Source organism: Diorhabda carinulata, chromosome X, assembly GCF_026250575.1.
Source record: "Diorhabda carinulata isolate Delta chromosome X, icDioCari1.1, whole genome shotgun sequence".
NCBI lineage: Eukaryota > Metazoa > Arthropoda > Insecta > Coleoptera > Chrysomelidae > Diorhabda > Diorhabda carinulata.
In genome coordinates, this window is record NC_079472.1 from 16,329,674 (window position 1) to 16,346,096 (window position 16,423).

The 16,423-nt window shown below is 32.2% G+C and overlaps 1 protein-coding gene across 1 annotated transcript in view; it reads left to right on the top strand.

The window, feature by feature from the left end:
- The first annotated feature begins 879 nt into the window (after nucleotides 1-879).
- The window catches only part of LOC130900648 (S phase cyclin A-associated protein in the endoplasmic reticulum), a 70,207-nt gene continuing 54,663 nt past the window's right edge, over nucleotides 880-16,423 (top strand). The window contains exons 1-15 of the mRNA XM_057811392.1: nucleotides 880-1,090; nucleotides 1,214-1,392; nucleotides 1,450-1,684; nucleotides 1,736-2,792; nucleotides 4,202-4,694; nucleotides 4,755-5,093; nucleotides 6,295-6,550; nucleotides 6,608-6,899; nucleotides 6,955-7,077; nucleotides 7,137-7,398; nucleotides 7,462-7,689; nucleotides 9,227-9,491; nucleotides 9,572-9,812; nucleotides 9,873-10,002; nucleotides 15,810-15,937. Coding sequence (XP_057667375.1) covers nucleotides 997-1,090; nucleotides 1,214-1,392; nucleotides 1,450-1,684; nucleotides 1,736-2,792; nucleotides 4,202-4,694; nucleotides 4,755-5,093; nucleotides 6,295-6,550; nucleotides 6,608-6,899; nucleotides 6,955-7,077; nucleotides 7,137-7,398; nucleotides 7,462-7,689; nucleotides 9,227-9,491; nucleotides 9,572-9,812; nucleotides 9,873-10,002; nucleotides 15,810-15,937 — 4,322 coding nt within the window. The 5' untranslated portion in view covers nucleotides 880-996. The remainder of the gene's footprint in view (nucleotides 1,091-1,213; nucleotides 1,393-1,449; nucleotides 1,685-1,735; nucleotides 2,793-4,201; nucleotides 4,695-4,754; nucleotides 5,094-6,294; nucleotides 6,551-6,607; nucleotides 6,900-6,954; nucleotides 7,078-7,136; nucleotides 7,399-7,461; nucleotides 7,690-9,226; nucleotides 9,492-9,571; nucleotides 9,813-9,872; nucleotides 10,003-15,809; nucleotides 15,938-16,423) is intronic.

Consider the following 16,423-nt stretch of genomic DNA (forward strand, 5'->3'; position numbering starts at 1 on the left):
CCAGCCTTCCGCCCAATGTTCAGCCGTACGTTGGACCGCGAATGCTGTCGCAAAAATTGGACGCATCGTGTAGTACCGGCTTAAGAGTAAGGATATAAATAAACAATAAATTATTAAACTTGAAATTGGATTTTCCATTGGATTTACTGAAATATAAAGTAGTATAAACATACCGGGTGATAATATAATGCAAACAGTTCTATATTGTTATTTTTGTGTATTGACTTTGTTGATTCTAGAGAAAACTCATTTTGAAAGATAGAGGTTATGTCCCTTTTCCACAGTCATCTTTTGCCCACTCCCGTAAAAATGTTTAATTTTCTTCAGTTCTTCACTTCTTGGACCTATTTATATTTTTTTCGTGATAAATTGTTTTGTTTTTAAGTCCCTTTGGATGAAAAATCAGTTCGAAATAATAGATAAAAAGTTGACGCTTAGATATATTTCAGTCTTTATCAATATATTTTGATGAAGTTTGAAAAAAGTGTAGGTACTATTGGGAAATTATAAGAAAATAGTTAAAAAGCAATTGTAGATGAACTGAAGTATGACGAAATAAAAAAAAATATATCGTTTTCCACTCAAGCAGTTCATTATTGAAATTTTTTAAGATTGACGTTATACAATATAACGAAGTAAATATCACCTAAAAGAAATTTACTCTGATTCTAATGTAGCGCAAACTTTATTTAATACATTTCCACGAACATTTTTTTTCCTTCTCTTCACCATCCTTATTTTTGCTTTAACATAATTTTTTGTGAAAAAGTTAACAAAGTCAAAACGTCGATAGCGCCATCTATTAGAAAATGTTAAAACTAAATACATTTTCCTGTAAATGTTTTATGATAAATGAATTTTCCAAATTCCACCAATGACAGCGCATTTAAATCTGTCACTGTCAATGCATCAGAAACAAAAACAAAATCCGTTTTTGAAAGATGCTCTTTTGTATCGAAAATATTTAAATTGAGACATTTTTAATAGAAATAAAAAATGGAGCAAGTGCGATTATTGGTACAAGAACAGGGCAGAGAAGCTAGGAATTTATTAACATTCAATATTTCAGCTGCTAAAGAGGAATTTAGAAGTATGTTTATTCTCAAGATTCTATTTCTATCTAGTATTTGTTTTTGTATTAAGATTTATACGTAATTATTTATATTTAGCAACCACTTGTAATTGATGATTGTTTTTCTATACATTGTTTAAGGTAAAGTAGCAAGAAAACCACCTTTTTCTCCTAGAACTAATACTGACGCCAATTCAAAGTCATCGAATATAAGATCTAGAACAGGGGCTCGTGTACGTTCGGCTTCTACAGGAAGAGACAAAAGATCTGAGTTCAGAGCTCGATATTGGGCTTTGCTTTTTGGAAATTTACAAAGATCTGTTAGTAAAAACATATATTAAATTAACTTATTGTATATAACATAATTTTATCTTTAGATCGCGGATATTTACAGCACAGTTGAAAGTCATGAGAGCCTTAATGAATGTCAAGAGGTGCTTTTAGTTTTGGAAAATTATTTACGAGATTTTTCTGCTTTAGCTGATTGGTTTAGGTTAAAATGGGATTACGAAAATACTCCTGCTTTACAAAGACCTACATCCTTAACTTGGGATATTTGTAAGACTAATTTGACAAAAACATGCAGATCTGGTAAATCTTCACCATGTTTAGGTATAAAGAATGTTTTTATTTGAAAGTTTATTAATTTTTTTTACGTTTTAGCATCTGGAAGGAACAGTCCTAATGTTTCTTCAGGAAAAATTAGTCCTAAATTGTTACAAAATAAAACAAAATCCTCGAATTCTTGTCCTACTAGTCCTTTACCAACAATAGATTTACCAATAATCGAAGGACAACCTTTAATGACTTCCCAAGTAGTTGGAGTCGATGAAAAAGTTGAAAATAAAGTAGATGAAGTAAATGATAAGGATAAGAAGGACGAAAAGGACAGTTTTGATAGTAAAAATGATAATCTATCGACAACTGTACAAGTTATAAGTGAGATAATTAATGAAACTGTACCATTGAAAGAAAAACTAGTTGTTGAAGAAGATTCCATAGCTGTGAATTTAGAAGTCGAACAGAAATTTAATGGAAACGTCAAAAAACCAGAGACAACAAAGAAAAAACCAGAACCGATAAAACCAGAAAACAGAATCAAATCTACCCCAAAAACAAATGTAAAAACATCAAGTGTAAAATCTGATAAAAACTCTCAATCAAAAACAAAACCACTGGAAACTACAAGAACAAATACTAAAACACCCACCAAAAAAACAGTCAAAGATGAAGAAAAAACCATCACAGACAACAACACTAGCGAAAATCAGTTGAAGAAGAACAATTTGGAGTTAAACCTCAAGGAATCCCAAGATGTGACTAAAAAACATTTAGATTCCCCAAGCGAAGATCAACGAACTTATGATACCCTACGTAAAGTAGGTGTAAAGAGTGCAGAAAAAAGCACCTGCACTGATGAAGATTTCCCCAAATTACCTATTAGAAGAAACGTCGTGAAAGTAAACAGGGATTGTCAAACTGAAGAAGAAACTAAAGAACCAGAGAAAAGAGAACATGATAAGAAAGATAGAGAATTAGAAAAGAAAGATAAGGAAGTTGATAAGCGTTCAAAGGGTAGTAAACCAGAAGTGAAACCTGCGAAACAACCTCCTGTTGTAAGAGCGGCATATTCAACAGCTTTAACCAAAAGTGCTTCAGCTAAAATTGTACCACCAAGAACTAAAGTAGAAACAAATGTGAGGAGCAGTAACACTATTAGGTAAATATCAATTTTGCTGCTTCTAAATATTTTATCATTTAAAAGCAAATCGGTTGATCTAATAATAAACATGCATAAGTGACACAAAATCATATAAGCGGCATGATAAAAGGTATCAGAGACAATATAAGCAACATTTAGTATAAGTACCAAATTAATATGAGATGTATACTTCCTGATATAAGCAAAAGGTAAAAAATAAGTGACTGATAGTTACAATAATGTGAGAGGCATGCTTCAATATTTATTTTTGTATGGTATAAGTGACTGGTTTGAAGTGATATAAGCGATATATTGTCCCAGTAGTATGCAAGGCATTTTTTTAAGTCTATGCAGGGTATAAGTGACAAGTTTGAAGTTATATAAGCGATATATTGCCTTGAGTATATAAGAGGCAGGCTTATTATGGCTATAAAAATGGCTAATGATCTAAATTACATATATAAAAAACTACATATTAGTTTTTATCTTGATAAAAGCGACATATTGCTGCCTTGATATAAGTGATAGATTTTGAAGTTACTCATATCAGCAAGAAATTGTTGCAATAATATAAAAGACATGCTTCAATCTTTATTTCTGCATGGTATAAGTGATTGGTTTAAAGTGATATAAGATTTAAGTATTTTGTTTTAATTGTATGAAATGCCTGTTTCTGGAAATTAGATTAAAATGTCCTATAGTCTTTTATGATAAAAGTAACAGGTTTGAAATTATATAAGCAAAATATTATTCGAAGTGTCAAATACTTGAGTTTGTATAAGTGACAATTTTGAAGTTATATGAGCGACATAATTCCATAGTTATTGAAGTGACAATTTTTGAATTGACTCAGCGACATACTTATACGATTCGAACATAAAATTATATATCAAGCGACATATTTATCTAAGAATATAAGTGACAAGCTATAAGAAATTATATAAGCGACATAATTCAGTAGTTATTGAAGTGACAAGTTTTGAATTGATGTCAACGACGTACTTATACGATTCGAACATAAAGTTATATAATAAGCGACATATTTATCTAAGAATATTAGTGACAAGCTATAAGAAATTATATAAGCGACGTAATTTAGTAGTTATTAAAGTGACAATTATTGAATTGAGTCAGCGACATACTTTTACGCTTCGAACATAAAATTAAATAATAAGCGACATATTTTTCTAAGTATATAAGTGACAAGCTTTAAAATTATATAAGCGACATAATTTAGTAGTTAGGAGCGACATATAACATCAAGTGATGGGTTATAAAATATTATAGGTAATATGTTACTTCGTGATATGTGATTATGACTTTGAATGAACATTTATTTTGAAATTGAGGTGAAAATTTGTATGAAGGTGTGATCCATTTTAGATTTCGCTCTAAAAACAGATATCACTATAAAATATTATCTCTAGGAATTCAATGACCCCAAAACCGACGACAAAATCCTACTCTTCGCGACCTATTCCAAATCCACGATCAACTAAACCGGAAGTTAACGTTCTTGCTCGCAGCAAGACAGTTAGCGATATGAAAAATTCCAATTTTACGTCAAGGAATTATACGAAACCGTCGCCGAGACCGTCTCAACCGCAAAAAACTCACGTTTCGAATCCTTGTACGGTTTTACAAAAGAGTAAAACGACTTTAAGTAAAGATCAGTTGACCAAATCACTTTCTTTGGACGAATACGCTAGTTCGGCGGAAACTTTGGTCAATCAAGAAAGGAGTACCGCTAATACGAATAGTAGTAATAGCATAGCGAGTTCTTCGGAGACTCTAAATAACGAAAACGTTAAAAAACCGGCCGACGGTTGGTTAACCGTCAAAGTGAGATCGAGATTCAAGAACGGCGGTAAAGCGAGAAATTCTAACAACTCCCTATCGTGGGCGAATAGATTTCATCAAGTAAGTGCAGGTATTTTCGTATCACGCCTCGTATACTATTATTATCGTCATTTTTCTTAGGTTAGTGCGACGGCTAGTCTACCCGCTCTCGCCCTCCTCCCCGAATGTTCGGATGCGTCGAAACCTCAAAAATCCATCGAGAAGTGCGTCAAGGAAAATCTAAATTCGTTGAAATCGCTAAAAAATAACGCGGAAAACGCTAGCGGCGACGCTAACAAAAATATTTTAAAAAGATCCAATACGACCGTCAGTAAAATAACGGTTAAGACGCCCTTCAATCAAAACGACATCATTCAAGAAAAAAACAAGACCAATATGCAGATCAAGAGGACCGTGGAAAGAGAACAGAAGAAAATATCGGACGTAGATTCGGAAACTGACGACGAGATGAGACTAAAGGTGAGTTATTTTATTTTATTATCGAATAACATATTGAGATAAGTGACAATTGGCGATATAAGTGACACTTCAAAATATTAGTATTACGAAAATTTGTTCAAAACTATATAAGCGACGTTTTATTGTGCGATAAGCGTGACAAATGGTATTTAAGATAAGATGATAAGATTTAAAGTGATATAAGCGACGTACTTTACTCTTGATATAAGCGACACACTTCAAAATATTAATAATACGAAATTTTTTTCAAACTATATACGCGACTAATTGTGTGATTTGTGTGACAAGATTTAAAGTGATATAAGCAATGCAAATCATCTATTGATATAAGTGACATCCTTCAAAATATAAGTAATACCAAATTTGCTTAGAACTATATAAGCGATGTGTTGTTGTATGGAATATGTGACAAGATTCAAAGTTATATAAGCGACACCATTTCAATTTATATAAGTGTTAGGCTACAGTATACAATAAGCGACATGCTGTCGAGGGGTACAAGAAATATAATGTTACATTACATGAAAAAAGTCATAAGTGGCCTATTGTTTTATTATATTAGCGACATATTACAAATTGATACGAGCAATAAGTGACAAGCTTATAAAACCATATGAGCGACGTATTGTTCACTGTTATGTTGTGAGAAGGTATAGTGGATATCTACGAAAATATTGACGTTTGATATAAGTGTCAGATTTTCAAAACAATATAAGCGACGTGATGTTGATATAAGCGACGTGTTTTTTCAATGATATAAACCATATGTTTTGAAAAGTTAAAGAGAACGTTTTGCTAAAATATTTATTGATTGAAAGTGATGGATTTTATAACGATATAAGTGACTTCTTGTCAATGTTATAAGTATCAGGTTATAAAATGAGATATTGTTGTTGCTTGATATAAGTGACAAGTTTTGAAATGGAATAAGCGTCATTTCGATGGATTTGCAAGTAAAATAAGAGTGTAGTACTTTCCATTTACTATCCAGGTGATTTTGATCGTAGTTTATTCAATGTTTTATATCTCGTTTGACATTTTTCTTGATTATTATTTTTCATTCGAATTAACTGTTCCTTCGAGTCTGTTGCTGGTTCATATACGGCTCGAAGGACCAGGCAATATAATTGTAAGTGTTGGTGTAGCGATATTCTGTTTGTATATAACCAAAGGCTCCAGAAATTGAGGGTTTAATTTACAGGATATGCAAGAAGAATTGGCAACCGAAGAAGAACACCGTATGAAAGCGAAACAACTTTCAGAAGAAGAAGATCGTCTAACGAAAGAAATCGAACATCTTCAAGGTCTAGAAATCGAAGTCGATACCGAAACCGACGGTACAGAAACGGACGGTGACGAGTTACAGGGTGATAACGATGACGATACCGAACAAGACGTCACCATTCTCCAAGACGATGAAATGTCATTGGAAGCAAGATACGAACCGATGCTAGCGGGTATTATACTAAATCAAATAGTTGTACTAACGAATATTGTTTCAATATTATTTATAGAAATGTCTTGGAGCGAACGCATCGATACTTTGGCAGCTTTAGAAGCTCTATCGGCTCGTCATCCTGGTAGAGCTTTAGAACTCCATCAGAAATTATCGAATCCGGCTCGTAGACGAAGCTTAGCCGAAACCGTCCGTAGATATCAAGCGAAACAAGCCAAAGCCCAACAAAGGCGACAGGATTTGCAACAGGAGAAGACGCAGAAGCTGCAAGCGTTGTTAGCTCGAGTCGAAGACGTTAAAGCAGCTAAATTACAATTGATAGAAGAAAAACGAAAGAGAATGGAGATGAGGTGAGATCTAAATCGAAACGAAGAATGAGAAAATATTCGATTTGTATCGTTTCAGATTACAAAAAGCAGCTATGAATCGTAAAAGACACATAAAGGATATTATAAAGAAAGCGCACGACGAAGAGGAGAAATTGAAAGAGATCGCCTTTATCAACGAACTCGAAGCTCAAAATAAAAGGTTCGTTTTCGACGATTCGAATTCGATTAAAGACAATAATCGTTTTTTTTTATTTTCAGACACGATTATTTACAATCCTGCCGAGAACAACGAGGTAGAATACGCGGTATCCAAGAGGACAGGCGTAAACGACAAGAAGAAAAAGCCGCCAAAGAAGCGGCCGTCGAAGAAAGAAGAAAAGCATTGGAACGCGAACGATTAGAAAGATTGGATAGAATGCAAGACGAACGAAGACAAAGAGACGAAAGGATAGGGCAACAACAACAACAAAGAGAAAGGGAACGACAGGAACTGGCCAGAGAGAAAGCTAGAGATAGAGAAGTGAGTCGTCGGTGGTGCGATTTAATCGTTTATTAAATGATTTTGTTTATTTTTTTTTTCCAGGAACGTTTGTCTGCTTTACACGAAAAACAATTAGCTTCGACTCAGGAATTACAGAAACGCATAGAACAGAAACACGAAGATACGAAAAGGAGACACGACGAAAATATGGAACAGATCAGACAAAAGGCTTTGGAATTATCGATACATAGGAGTCAGAACGAGGATAATCAAGCGCCTAATATGGTACCGTACGCTACTCAGAAAATGTGCTCGGTCTGTAACGTACTAGTAAGTATATAGCCGCTTTTTTTGGTAATTTTTTACTAGCACCTCGAACAAATTTGAAAAGTCGTACGATTTTGGTGATTTTTTGCTTAAAACTTGGAACTTACGAAACTTACCGTAACATGTAATCGTACTTATTTTAAACTCAATTTAAACTAGCCCAACTCAACCCTACTCATTATGAACCTGATCTAATGAAATCGTACTTATTTTGAACACAATTTAAGCTAGCATAGCTTGAAATAACTTAACCGTGATTATTCTAAACCTAAGCTAATGTAGGCGTACTTATTTTGAACTTAACCCGAACTAGCCCAACTTAACCCTACTTAATCTGAACCTAATCTCATGTATTCGTACTTATTTTGACTTAATTTAAGCTAGCCTAACTTAACCGTACTTATTTTAAAGTCAACTTTAACTAGCCCAGCTCAACCATTTTTATTCTGAACCTAATCTAATGTAATCGTACTCATTTTGAACTCAAATTTAAGCTAGCTTAACTTGACCTAATCTAACTTAACCGTACTTATTTCAAACCTAATCTAATGTAATCGTACTTGTTTTTAGCCTAACCGAACTTCAACATTTTTATTCCAAACCTAACCTCATCATACCTAATCTGACGTATAGTACTTATTTCAAACCCAACTTAACCCTACTTATTCTAGACCTAAAGTAATCATACTTATTTTAAACCCAATATAATCTAATCGTACTTATTTTAAATCTAACCTAACAAGATTAGACTTATGTTGAATCTAACATAACCTAACTTAACCATACTTATCCTAATCTCACCTAACCTCACTATAACGAGCAATCTTTCCGTTTGAATTGAGTTTTATGCAGTAATTAACAAAGGATGATACAGAGTGTAGGGGGAATTAGATGGAATCGAAATTAAGCTGATTAGTGAGTAGAAGAATCTTGTGTGATTTTACTCACATTTCACGTTGAATTATCTTCAAAACTTGATAAAATGCTCACATTAACTCGACCGTATGCTTTTGACATTATTCATTGAACTTAATTTAACTGAATCTAACTTAATCAAACCAAATCTAACCTAACCTAACAGAATCTAACCAAACTTAACCGAATCTAATCAAACCTAACCTAACTTAACCTAACCTTATAATTTTTTGTATGATCTAACTATGAATGATGATTATTGGACAAAACAGCATCAAACAAGGACAATATGTGAAACAGGATTATTATTTTAAGATGGAAAACCATGGAGAATCCCATTTTTATATAATTTTTTCATTTATTTGTTTTTCATTTGAAATTAAGAAGAAAAAAATATAAAACCTTCCATTGATTACTTGTAAAAAAGATATAAATAATACCAATGTGAAAAAGAGCGTTTACATGAACATTTGAGACCCTATAAATAATTAAAATTTTGATTTTTTTTCCAAATTGGTAATTTTTTTAGTAAAAACGAGAATTTTAGGAAAAAGTCACTGAAATCGAATGATTTTCCCATTCCTTGAAGCGATAGTAGAAAATTACAATTTTTTTTCAATTACAGATAAAATCTGAAGTATATTTGATAAGTCATCTGAGAGGTAGGATGCACCAGGAAGCTGTAAACAAAGCAAATCTGTCACCAGGTGATGTGGAGCAATATAACGTTAAACAAATAGTGGAAGCGCCTGAAGAAAAAGAAGATCCCAAAGCGGTAGCTGCGAAAGAACGTGGAAAAACTTATAGAAAACGTTGTAAGAAAATTAGACAGAGGATGGCGATCAAAGGAGCTGAATACGAAACTAAATACAAACCTAACGTCACCGATGGTATTTATACTTCTTATTTATTTTTCTATTGTTTCCGATACTTGTTGTACTCATTAATTCTTCGTTTTCAATTTTTTTAGGTACAAATAAACGTAGTTTGAATCGTAGTATAAACACTATTGGTTCTATAACTAATCAAGCTAGTTTGGGGCTTTCTCCGGCGACTACTAGCCAGTTGGATAGAATATTGAACGAATTGACGAGATTGTTGAGTAAAGGAGTGAAAAATGATCTTCTGATGTTTCAAAGTGTCGGTGGTTTCGCCGTTTTGGGGAAACTATTAACTTTAGGACTAGATGGTAATTGTTCTATATCCGTAAAGTGAGTTTGTTCGATTATCGAGTAATAATTTTTGTTTATTATGATTTTTTGTTGTTGTAGAACGCTCATTATTTGCTGTAATTTGTGGCAGATCGCTTGCGGGGGTCCCGAAGGGGCTAATAATTGCGAATACGTGATTCTGTCAAATCGATTGGCACCCGTTATTGATATTTTGAACATGAAATTATCGGTAAGTTTCAGATTTCTTTTTTTTTTTTTTTAATTTTAGTTATAATTTTCATTTGTCTACGGTTTTCTCATTCATTTTTTTTAGACATTCTGTATAATATAGTATTTTATTATTATAAGTTTGGACTAAAAATGGCGAAATTCAATTTAGATTTTTTTTAAATAATAACAACTTTGATAAATATATTGATTTGATTATTCAAAAGTACCAGTTGAAATACACTTTTTTTGAATTTCTCCTTGGTATAGAATTTTGATTCCATTTTCACTCAAAAAATGACTAAAAATAGCTAAACTTTGTATTTTTATCAAATTTTAATTATAAGATAAAGCCACCGGTATTATGAAATATGTCCCATTTTTTTCACTTCTTTTTTTATTACATTTTTATACATTTCTCACACAATTCATACATTTTTGGGAAAAAAATGGCGCCTTACCTATTCCCCAAAATTCATGTTATTTACAATGATTCTCTCACTCTCTTTTATTGTTATTTCTATAGTTGTATTTGTTTTTCATACATTCGTTTTGGGACAATTGGTATAATTTAATTTTATGTTGAAATAAATAAGGATACATAATGGCGGAATTTTCTGTAGGAAGTGACCGCAAACTTTATCAATTCGTCAATAGATGGTGCACGTCTCATTAATATAAATTTCCGTTTTTTCTTGTAATTCTCCAAGGCTTTTTCCATTATTCTCAATATTTTAAAATCTGAAAGTTTTTTTCGTACATTTTTTAAAACATTCTGTATAATACAGTATTTTGCTATCAAAATTTTGGATCAAAAATGGCGAAAATTTTAATACTTAAACTTTGTTTATTGGTTAATAGATGGCGCACTCGCTATTATGACAAACTTTGTATTTTCTGTTGATTTTCTTACTTTTCTTTTGAATATTATTATCATTTTTATTTGTTAATGCGTTTCATACATATTTGTGGAAATTCGTTTCTTTACAATAATTTTGGACAAAAATGGCGGCGTTTTCCGTTGCATTAAACTTTGTTTACAAGCTAATAGATGGAGAACTTCTTGATACCGAAAATTTCTTTTTTTCGTATGATTATCCTACCTTTTTAGCTCTCTATATTTTTTTATACGTTTCTGGGACATTCTGTATAATGAATTATTTTAAGTTTGGCACAAAAATGGCGAAATTTTTAGCAATGACTTGATTAATTTTCAGAATAAAATCTCATTATACTTTGTTTATTAATTAATAGATGGCGCAATCGGTATTACAGGAAATTTTTTTTTTGGTAATTGTCTTCTATTTCATTTTTATGATTATTTCCATAGTTTTAAACATTTTTTGGTCATTCTGTATAATACAGCTTTTTTTGTTATGAATTTGGATTAAAAATGGCGAAATGTTCAGCAGTATATTTTGATAATTGTCTTATTTCTATTTCGTTTTTATAATACAGTATCTTTTTGTTATAAATTTGGGTTAACAATGCCGAAATGTTGAATAGGAAGTCGCATTAAACTGTGTTAATTCGTTACTAGATGGCGAACTCTCGATTATTTTATTTCCTTATAGTTATCTTACTTTTTTCAACATATTTAAAGCTCTTCGTTTCTTATACATTTCTGGAGTTATTCGTATATCATAGTATTTTGGCAAAATAAGTTAGGATCTATAATATTTTCAGTAGAAACTCGCATTAAACTATTCATAGATGGCGCAGTCATTATTACCGAAGATACCTGTTTTCTTCTCGTATTATTATTTTTAGAGATCACTGTTTCTGTCACACATTCTTTCACGACCTTCTGTGTTTTTGAAACTGTTCCATAAAATAGTTTCAATTTTTCGTTAAATTCATAATCCTGCTGTTTTCACTCGAAATGATGACTAAAAATGGTGATAGTATGTATTTCATCAAACTGTAGCTATTCGTTAGTAGATGGCGCAGTCGATATTATGAAAAATATATTTTCTGATCATTTTCAAACTTCATCCACGTTTCAATTTTCATTTTATTCTTTATTCATTGTTTTGGAACATTCGGTATATATATAATATAGTATATAAATTAAATGAATCCAGTTTCTTCTAAATCGAACAACTAATAATGATAAACGTATTTGAGATGAATTATATTTATCAATATACGGGGGTTATCCATATCTATGTTGATTAATTTACCGGGGGTGTTTGACATGAAACGTATAAATAGGAGATGATTGTTGCGGAATGGGTTATATTCATCTACGTACAGGGGTAATTCGTTGTGGAACAAGTTATATTGATTGGTGTACGGGGAATAGTCAAAATGGAACAAGTTATATTGTAAAATGTACGGGGGATTGTGATAGTAGAACAAGTTTTATTGATTTTTGTTCAAGGGGAGGTCGTAGTGGAACATGTTATACTGATTGGTGTTATTTCTCGAAAATAATTTAAAAATATATATTCAAAATTCAACATTTACGGTTTAAATTTTTTGATTTCATTGAAAAAATAACTAAAAATCGTACAAGCAATTACCTCGTTTGCCGATAATCCCAAAAGATCATTAACATAAGGGTTGTTCTCCCCTGCTTTTTATTTTTTTCATTGAATTACACAAAATATGGTTTTTTCTACCCTTTATTCATTGCTATAAAAGGGTTTTATAGAATTTCTTCCAATATTCGGAAAGTGAAATCAATGATCCGTGCATTCAAATTTCCTAATTTATTTTGATTATTTATCGTCCGGAACTGAATATAAGGTTGGATGAAAAGTTCGTAGGCTGTTACATGGATGGCGTTACTTGTGTTAAATTTATATGAAACTACCTTTCGAAAGAAAGGTGTATGAATTTGACAGCTGTCTAACTATTTTGAGTAAAACAACTTTTGTTAGTTTGAAAAAATGGGAAAAAGGAAATTTCGTAAAGCATCGATTTACGACGAGAAAATACTATTGAAGCCGCAGCTCGGTTTGATAACTATTATTCGGACTTTGCCCCAGGAAAGTCAAGTGGATGCCCCAAAGAGACATCGGTTCAGCTAACACTGTGAATATATCAAAAGAAGGAGTTGGACATACCGTCAGTCAATGTACATTTGGGTGTGCAAAAGCTCATTTCAAAATGGTGAGCTCACCATTGACCAAAATGAACAACGAATTGATGATCTTGAGCAGTGTTCGGAGCTGTTTCGTAATGAATTCTTATATATATATCTCAATGGCTCTAAAATTTCACATCGAAGTCCAATCGACAGTTAGCTAAGTGAACTGCACGTGTTGAACCGACTCCGAAAGCCAAAGTCGACGACTACCGAACCATTTTTTAAAATCCGGGAACATAAAATAATCAGAGAGGGCTAAACCTGTCGAATAGGGTGCATGAAGGAGACATTCAAATTTTAATTCATTAATTTTGGCCAATGCAATATCGGATGTGCGAGCTGGTGCATTTTCTTCTTAGCCAAATGCGGCTGTTTTTGCTAAATTTGTACACTCAACGATGCAATTTTCCTCGGACCATTTTTTTGAAAACGATGCTGGTCATGCAGTGACTGTTACCGGTGCTTCATATCACGAAATGATAACACAATTGTTTTTGTCGAAATTGCTTGATACTGATGTGGTCAATATGTGATTTCAACAAGTCGGTGTCACATGCCATACAGCCCATGATAAAACTTGAATTACTGTTTGCGACATTTCCAGCTCGTGTAGTTTTTCGTCTCGGTGATCAGTATTGGCCTCCTGGATCCTGTGATTTAACACCATCTGATTTTTTTTATGACGTTACCAAGAGCTATAGTTCTCTGTCAACAAGCCGACAATTACACGTGGAGTAAAGTAGGAGATTCGACGAATTTAAGAAACAATTATGTAGAATGGTCGTGGAATGTTTTGACAAACGAATACGTATGTCTGTATGCAAAGTCGTGGAGGTTACTTGTCCGATGTACTTTGTACTTTGTGTTTGAATGGAAAAATTACAATCAAAAGGACTAAAAACTGTGTTTTCTTTTTAGTTTATATCTTAATGCGTTAATTTTGGGATACCCACTAAAACTTGTTTTTATTTTTGATATTACGCAAGCTTTCGAGGAAATTCTGCATCAAGATAATTAAATTTTAGCATATTATTCTCCTTTGCGTATTAGATTTATTAGAATTACTTATTTCCTTGTTAAAAATAAATGTAAATGTTTGTAATATAGATTTGGTTCTATTAGACCATGGTCGATAATTTTTGAAACCAAAAAAAAAATAATAGTAGGAAAAGGGGAAGAAGATGATAAAAATAAAAGAAAAAATAATTTACGGTGGATCTAAGGTCGGGAAGGGAAAAGGGGTGAGTTTTTAAGGGTGAAAAATAGTTTTTCTCGATTTCTGGCAAAACTATAAGTCTTATGGAAAAATGTTGAATAGCAAAGTTGTAGGCAAAGAAATGATCTACAACTTTTGTATTTACATTTTTTTGACATAACCTCAAAATTCATGTGAAAAATAAAAAAAATCAAGTTTTCCGTTTGTAAATTTTATCTTTTACAAAAAACATTTTTTCTTCACGAAATTTTGTGGAAAGTTGCCTCTTTATGTCCTATATACACTGTAATTTGTTTGATTTGAAATATGTATTTTTTCACGTTATTTGTGACACAATATCGAAAAATTTCGAACGAAAATTTTCCCGTCAAAAAATTTGCTTTTCTTTATAAGTCGGCGGGATTTTTGTTTGTTGAAATCTCTAGTTCCTGTTGGTGTAAAAAAATATTACCATCACCGTGGTAAATTTTTTTAGAAAAGGCAAAAAATAAAACAAAAAAACCCACACCTCAAAATTTTTTTTCAATTATGTTAATTTTTAGTGATTTATTAAATGTTTCCACTCTCATTACACGAAAAAACATGAGATTCCATGTTATTATCATAAACATGAGTAATTGGAGTGTAAAATTTAAATAAATATATAAAAATTGTACATAATAAAATTTTCGGATGCGAATTTTTTATTTGCTTTTTCTGAGAAAGTTTACTATGGGGATGGTAATATTTTTTACACCATCACAATGTAGAGATATCACCGAATAAAAATCCCACCGACTTTTTAAATAAAGCTGATATTTTGACGGGAGAATTTTCGTTCGAAAATTAGGGGGTTTTTACTGTATTATGTCAAAATAACGTGAAAAAATAAATATTCCAATTCAAATGAATTACAGTATATATTTGGGACGTAAGAATATAAGTTTTCATCAAATTTCGTGAAAAAAAAAATATTTTGTTCCTAAAAGATAAAAGCGAAAACCGACTTAAGCAGATTTTTTGACGGGAAGATTTTCTTTCGAAATTTTTAGATATTGTGTCAAAAAAAAAACGTGAAAAAATACATAATTCAAATCAAATAAATTACAGTGTATATAGGACATAAAAAGGCAACTTTTCACAAAATTTCGTGAAAAAAGAATGTTTTTTGTAAAAGATAAAACTTACATACAAAAAACTCGGTTTCTTGAATTTTTAGGTTATGTGAAAAAAGTAAGAAGGCAAAAGTTGTAGATCTTCTCATTACTTACAATTTTGCTATTTGACTTTTCTCCATAGGACTTGTAGCTTTGCCGGAAATCGAGATAAACTGTTTTTTACCATTAAAAACTCACCCCTTTTCTCTTCCTGACCGTAGATCGCCCGTAAATTATTTTTCCTTTGATACATATTATAGTAGGTTTTTACTATGGTCTATATGTAGTATCAAAACGAAAGTAATGGAGTTGATTTATTACCCAAAATAATGTTTTCTTTTGTTATAAAATCTCTTTTGGACATCACCGTTTGTTTTCTTCAGACACTTGAAGATTACGAAGAAACTCTACCGAGCGAACCTCTATGTACTGCTTTGATGCAGTTACTGGCTACCGTTTTGAAAAATGCTCCTCCAGAAACACCCGCCGTTAGAGTTCACGACATCGTAAGGTAAGTCATTAAAAAAAAAAAAAAACAAATCCTACTGGCAGCGCCAATTATTAAAAAAATTAGTGAAATACGCTCGTAATTTACACGAATGCTCAACGACAATCGCAAATTATAATTTACGCCCCAACATCTCTTAAAGTATCAACAAATTGCCCGACATTATTCAAAGTTCTCCCCTTTTGTCCCTATATTCCCCGTCCCCGCGTCGCCCTTCTCTCGGCCACTAATCGAATTCATAACGCGTATCCTACCGAGAATGACGACGACGACGACGCTCGGCGTCCGTCCATTAGCAGATTACTTGGGGGTATCCCCCTTTTTCACTTTTCGGTCTTTCCGAGTCGGCCTACCATATATATATACATGTTGGATTTTACGTGGAAGCGGTACGGCGAAAATCTAACGTATGTATCAAAATTTGAAAAAAAAAAAAATTAACAGAAAATAACGTACCAGGTTCCGCTCGATTTCAATATTGACGATTAA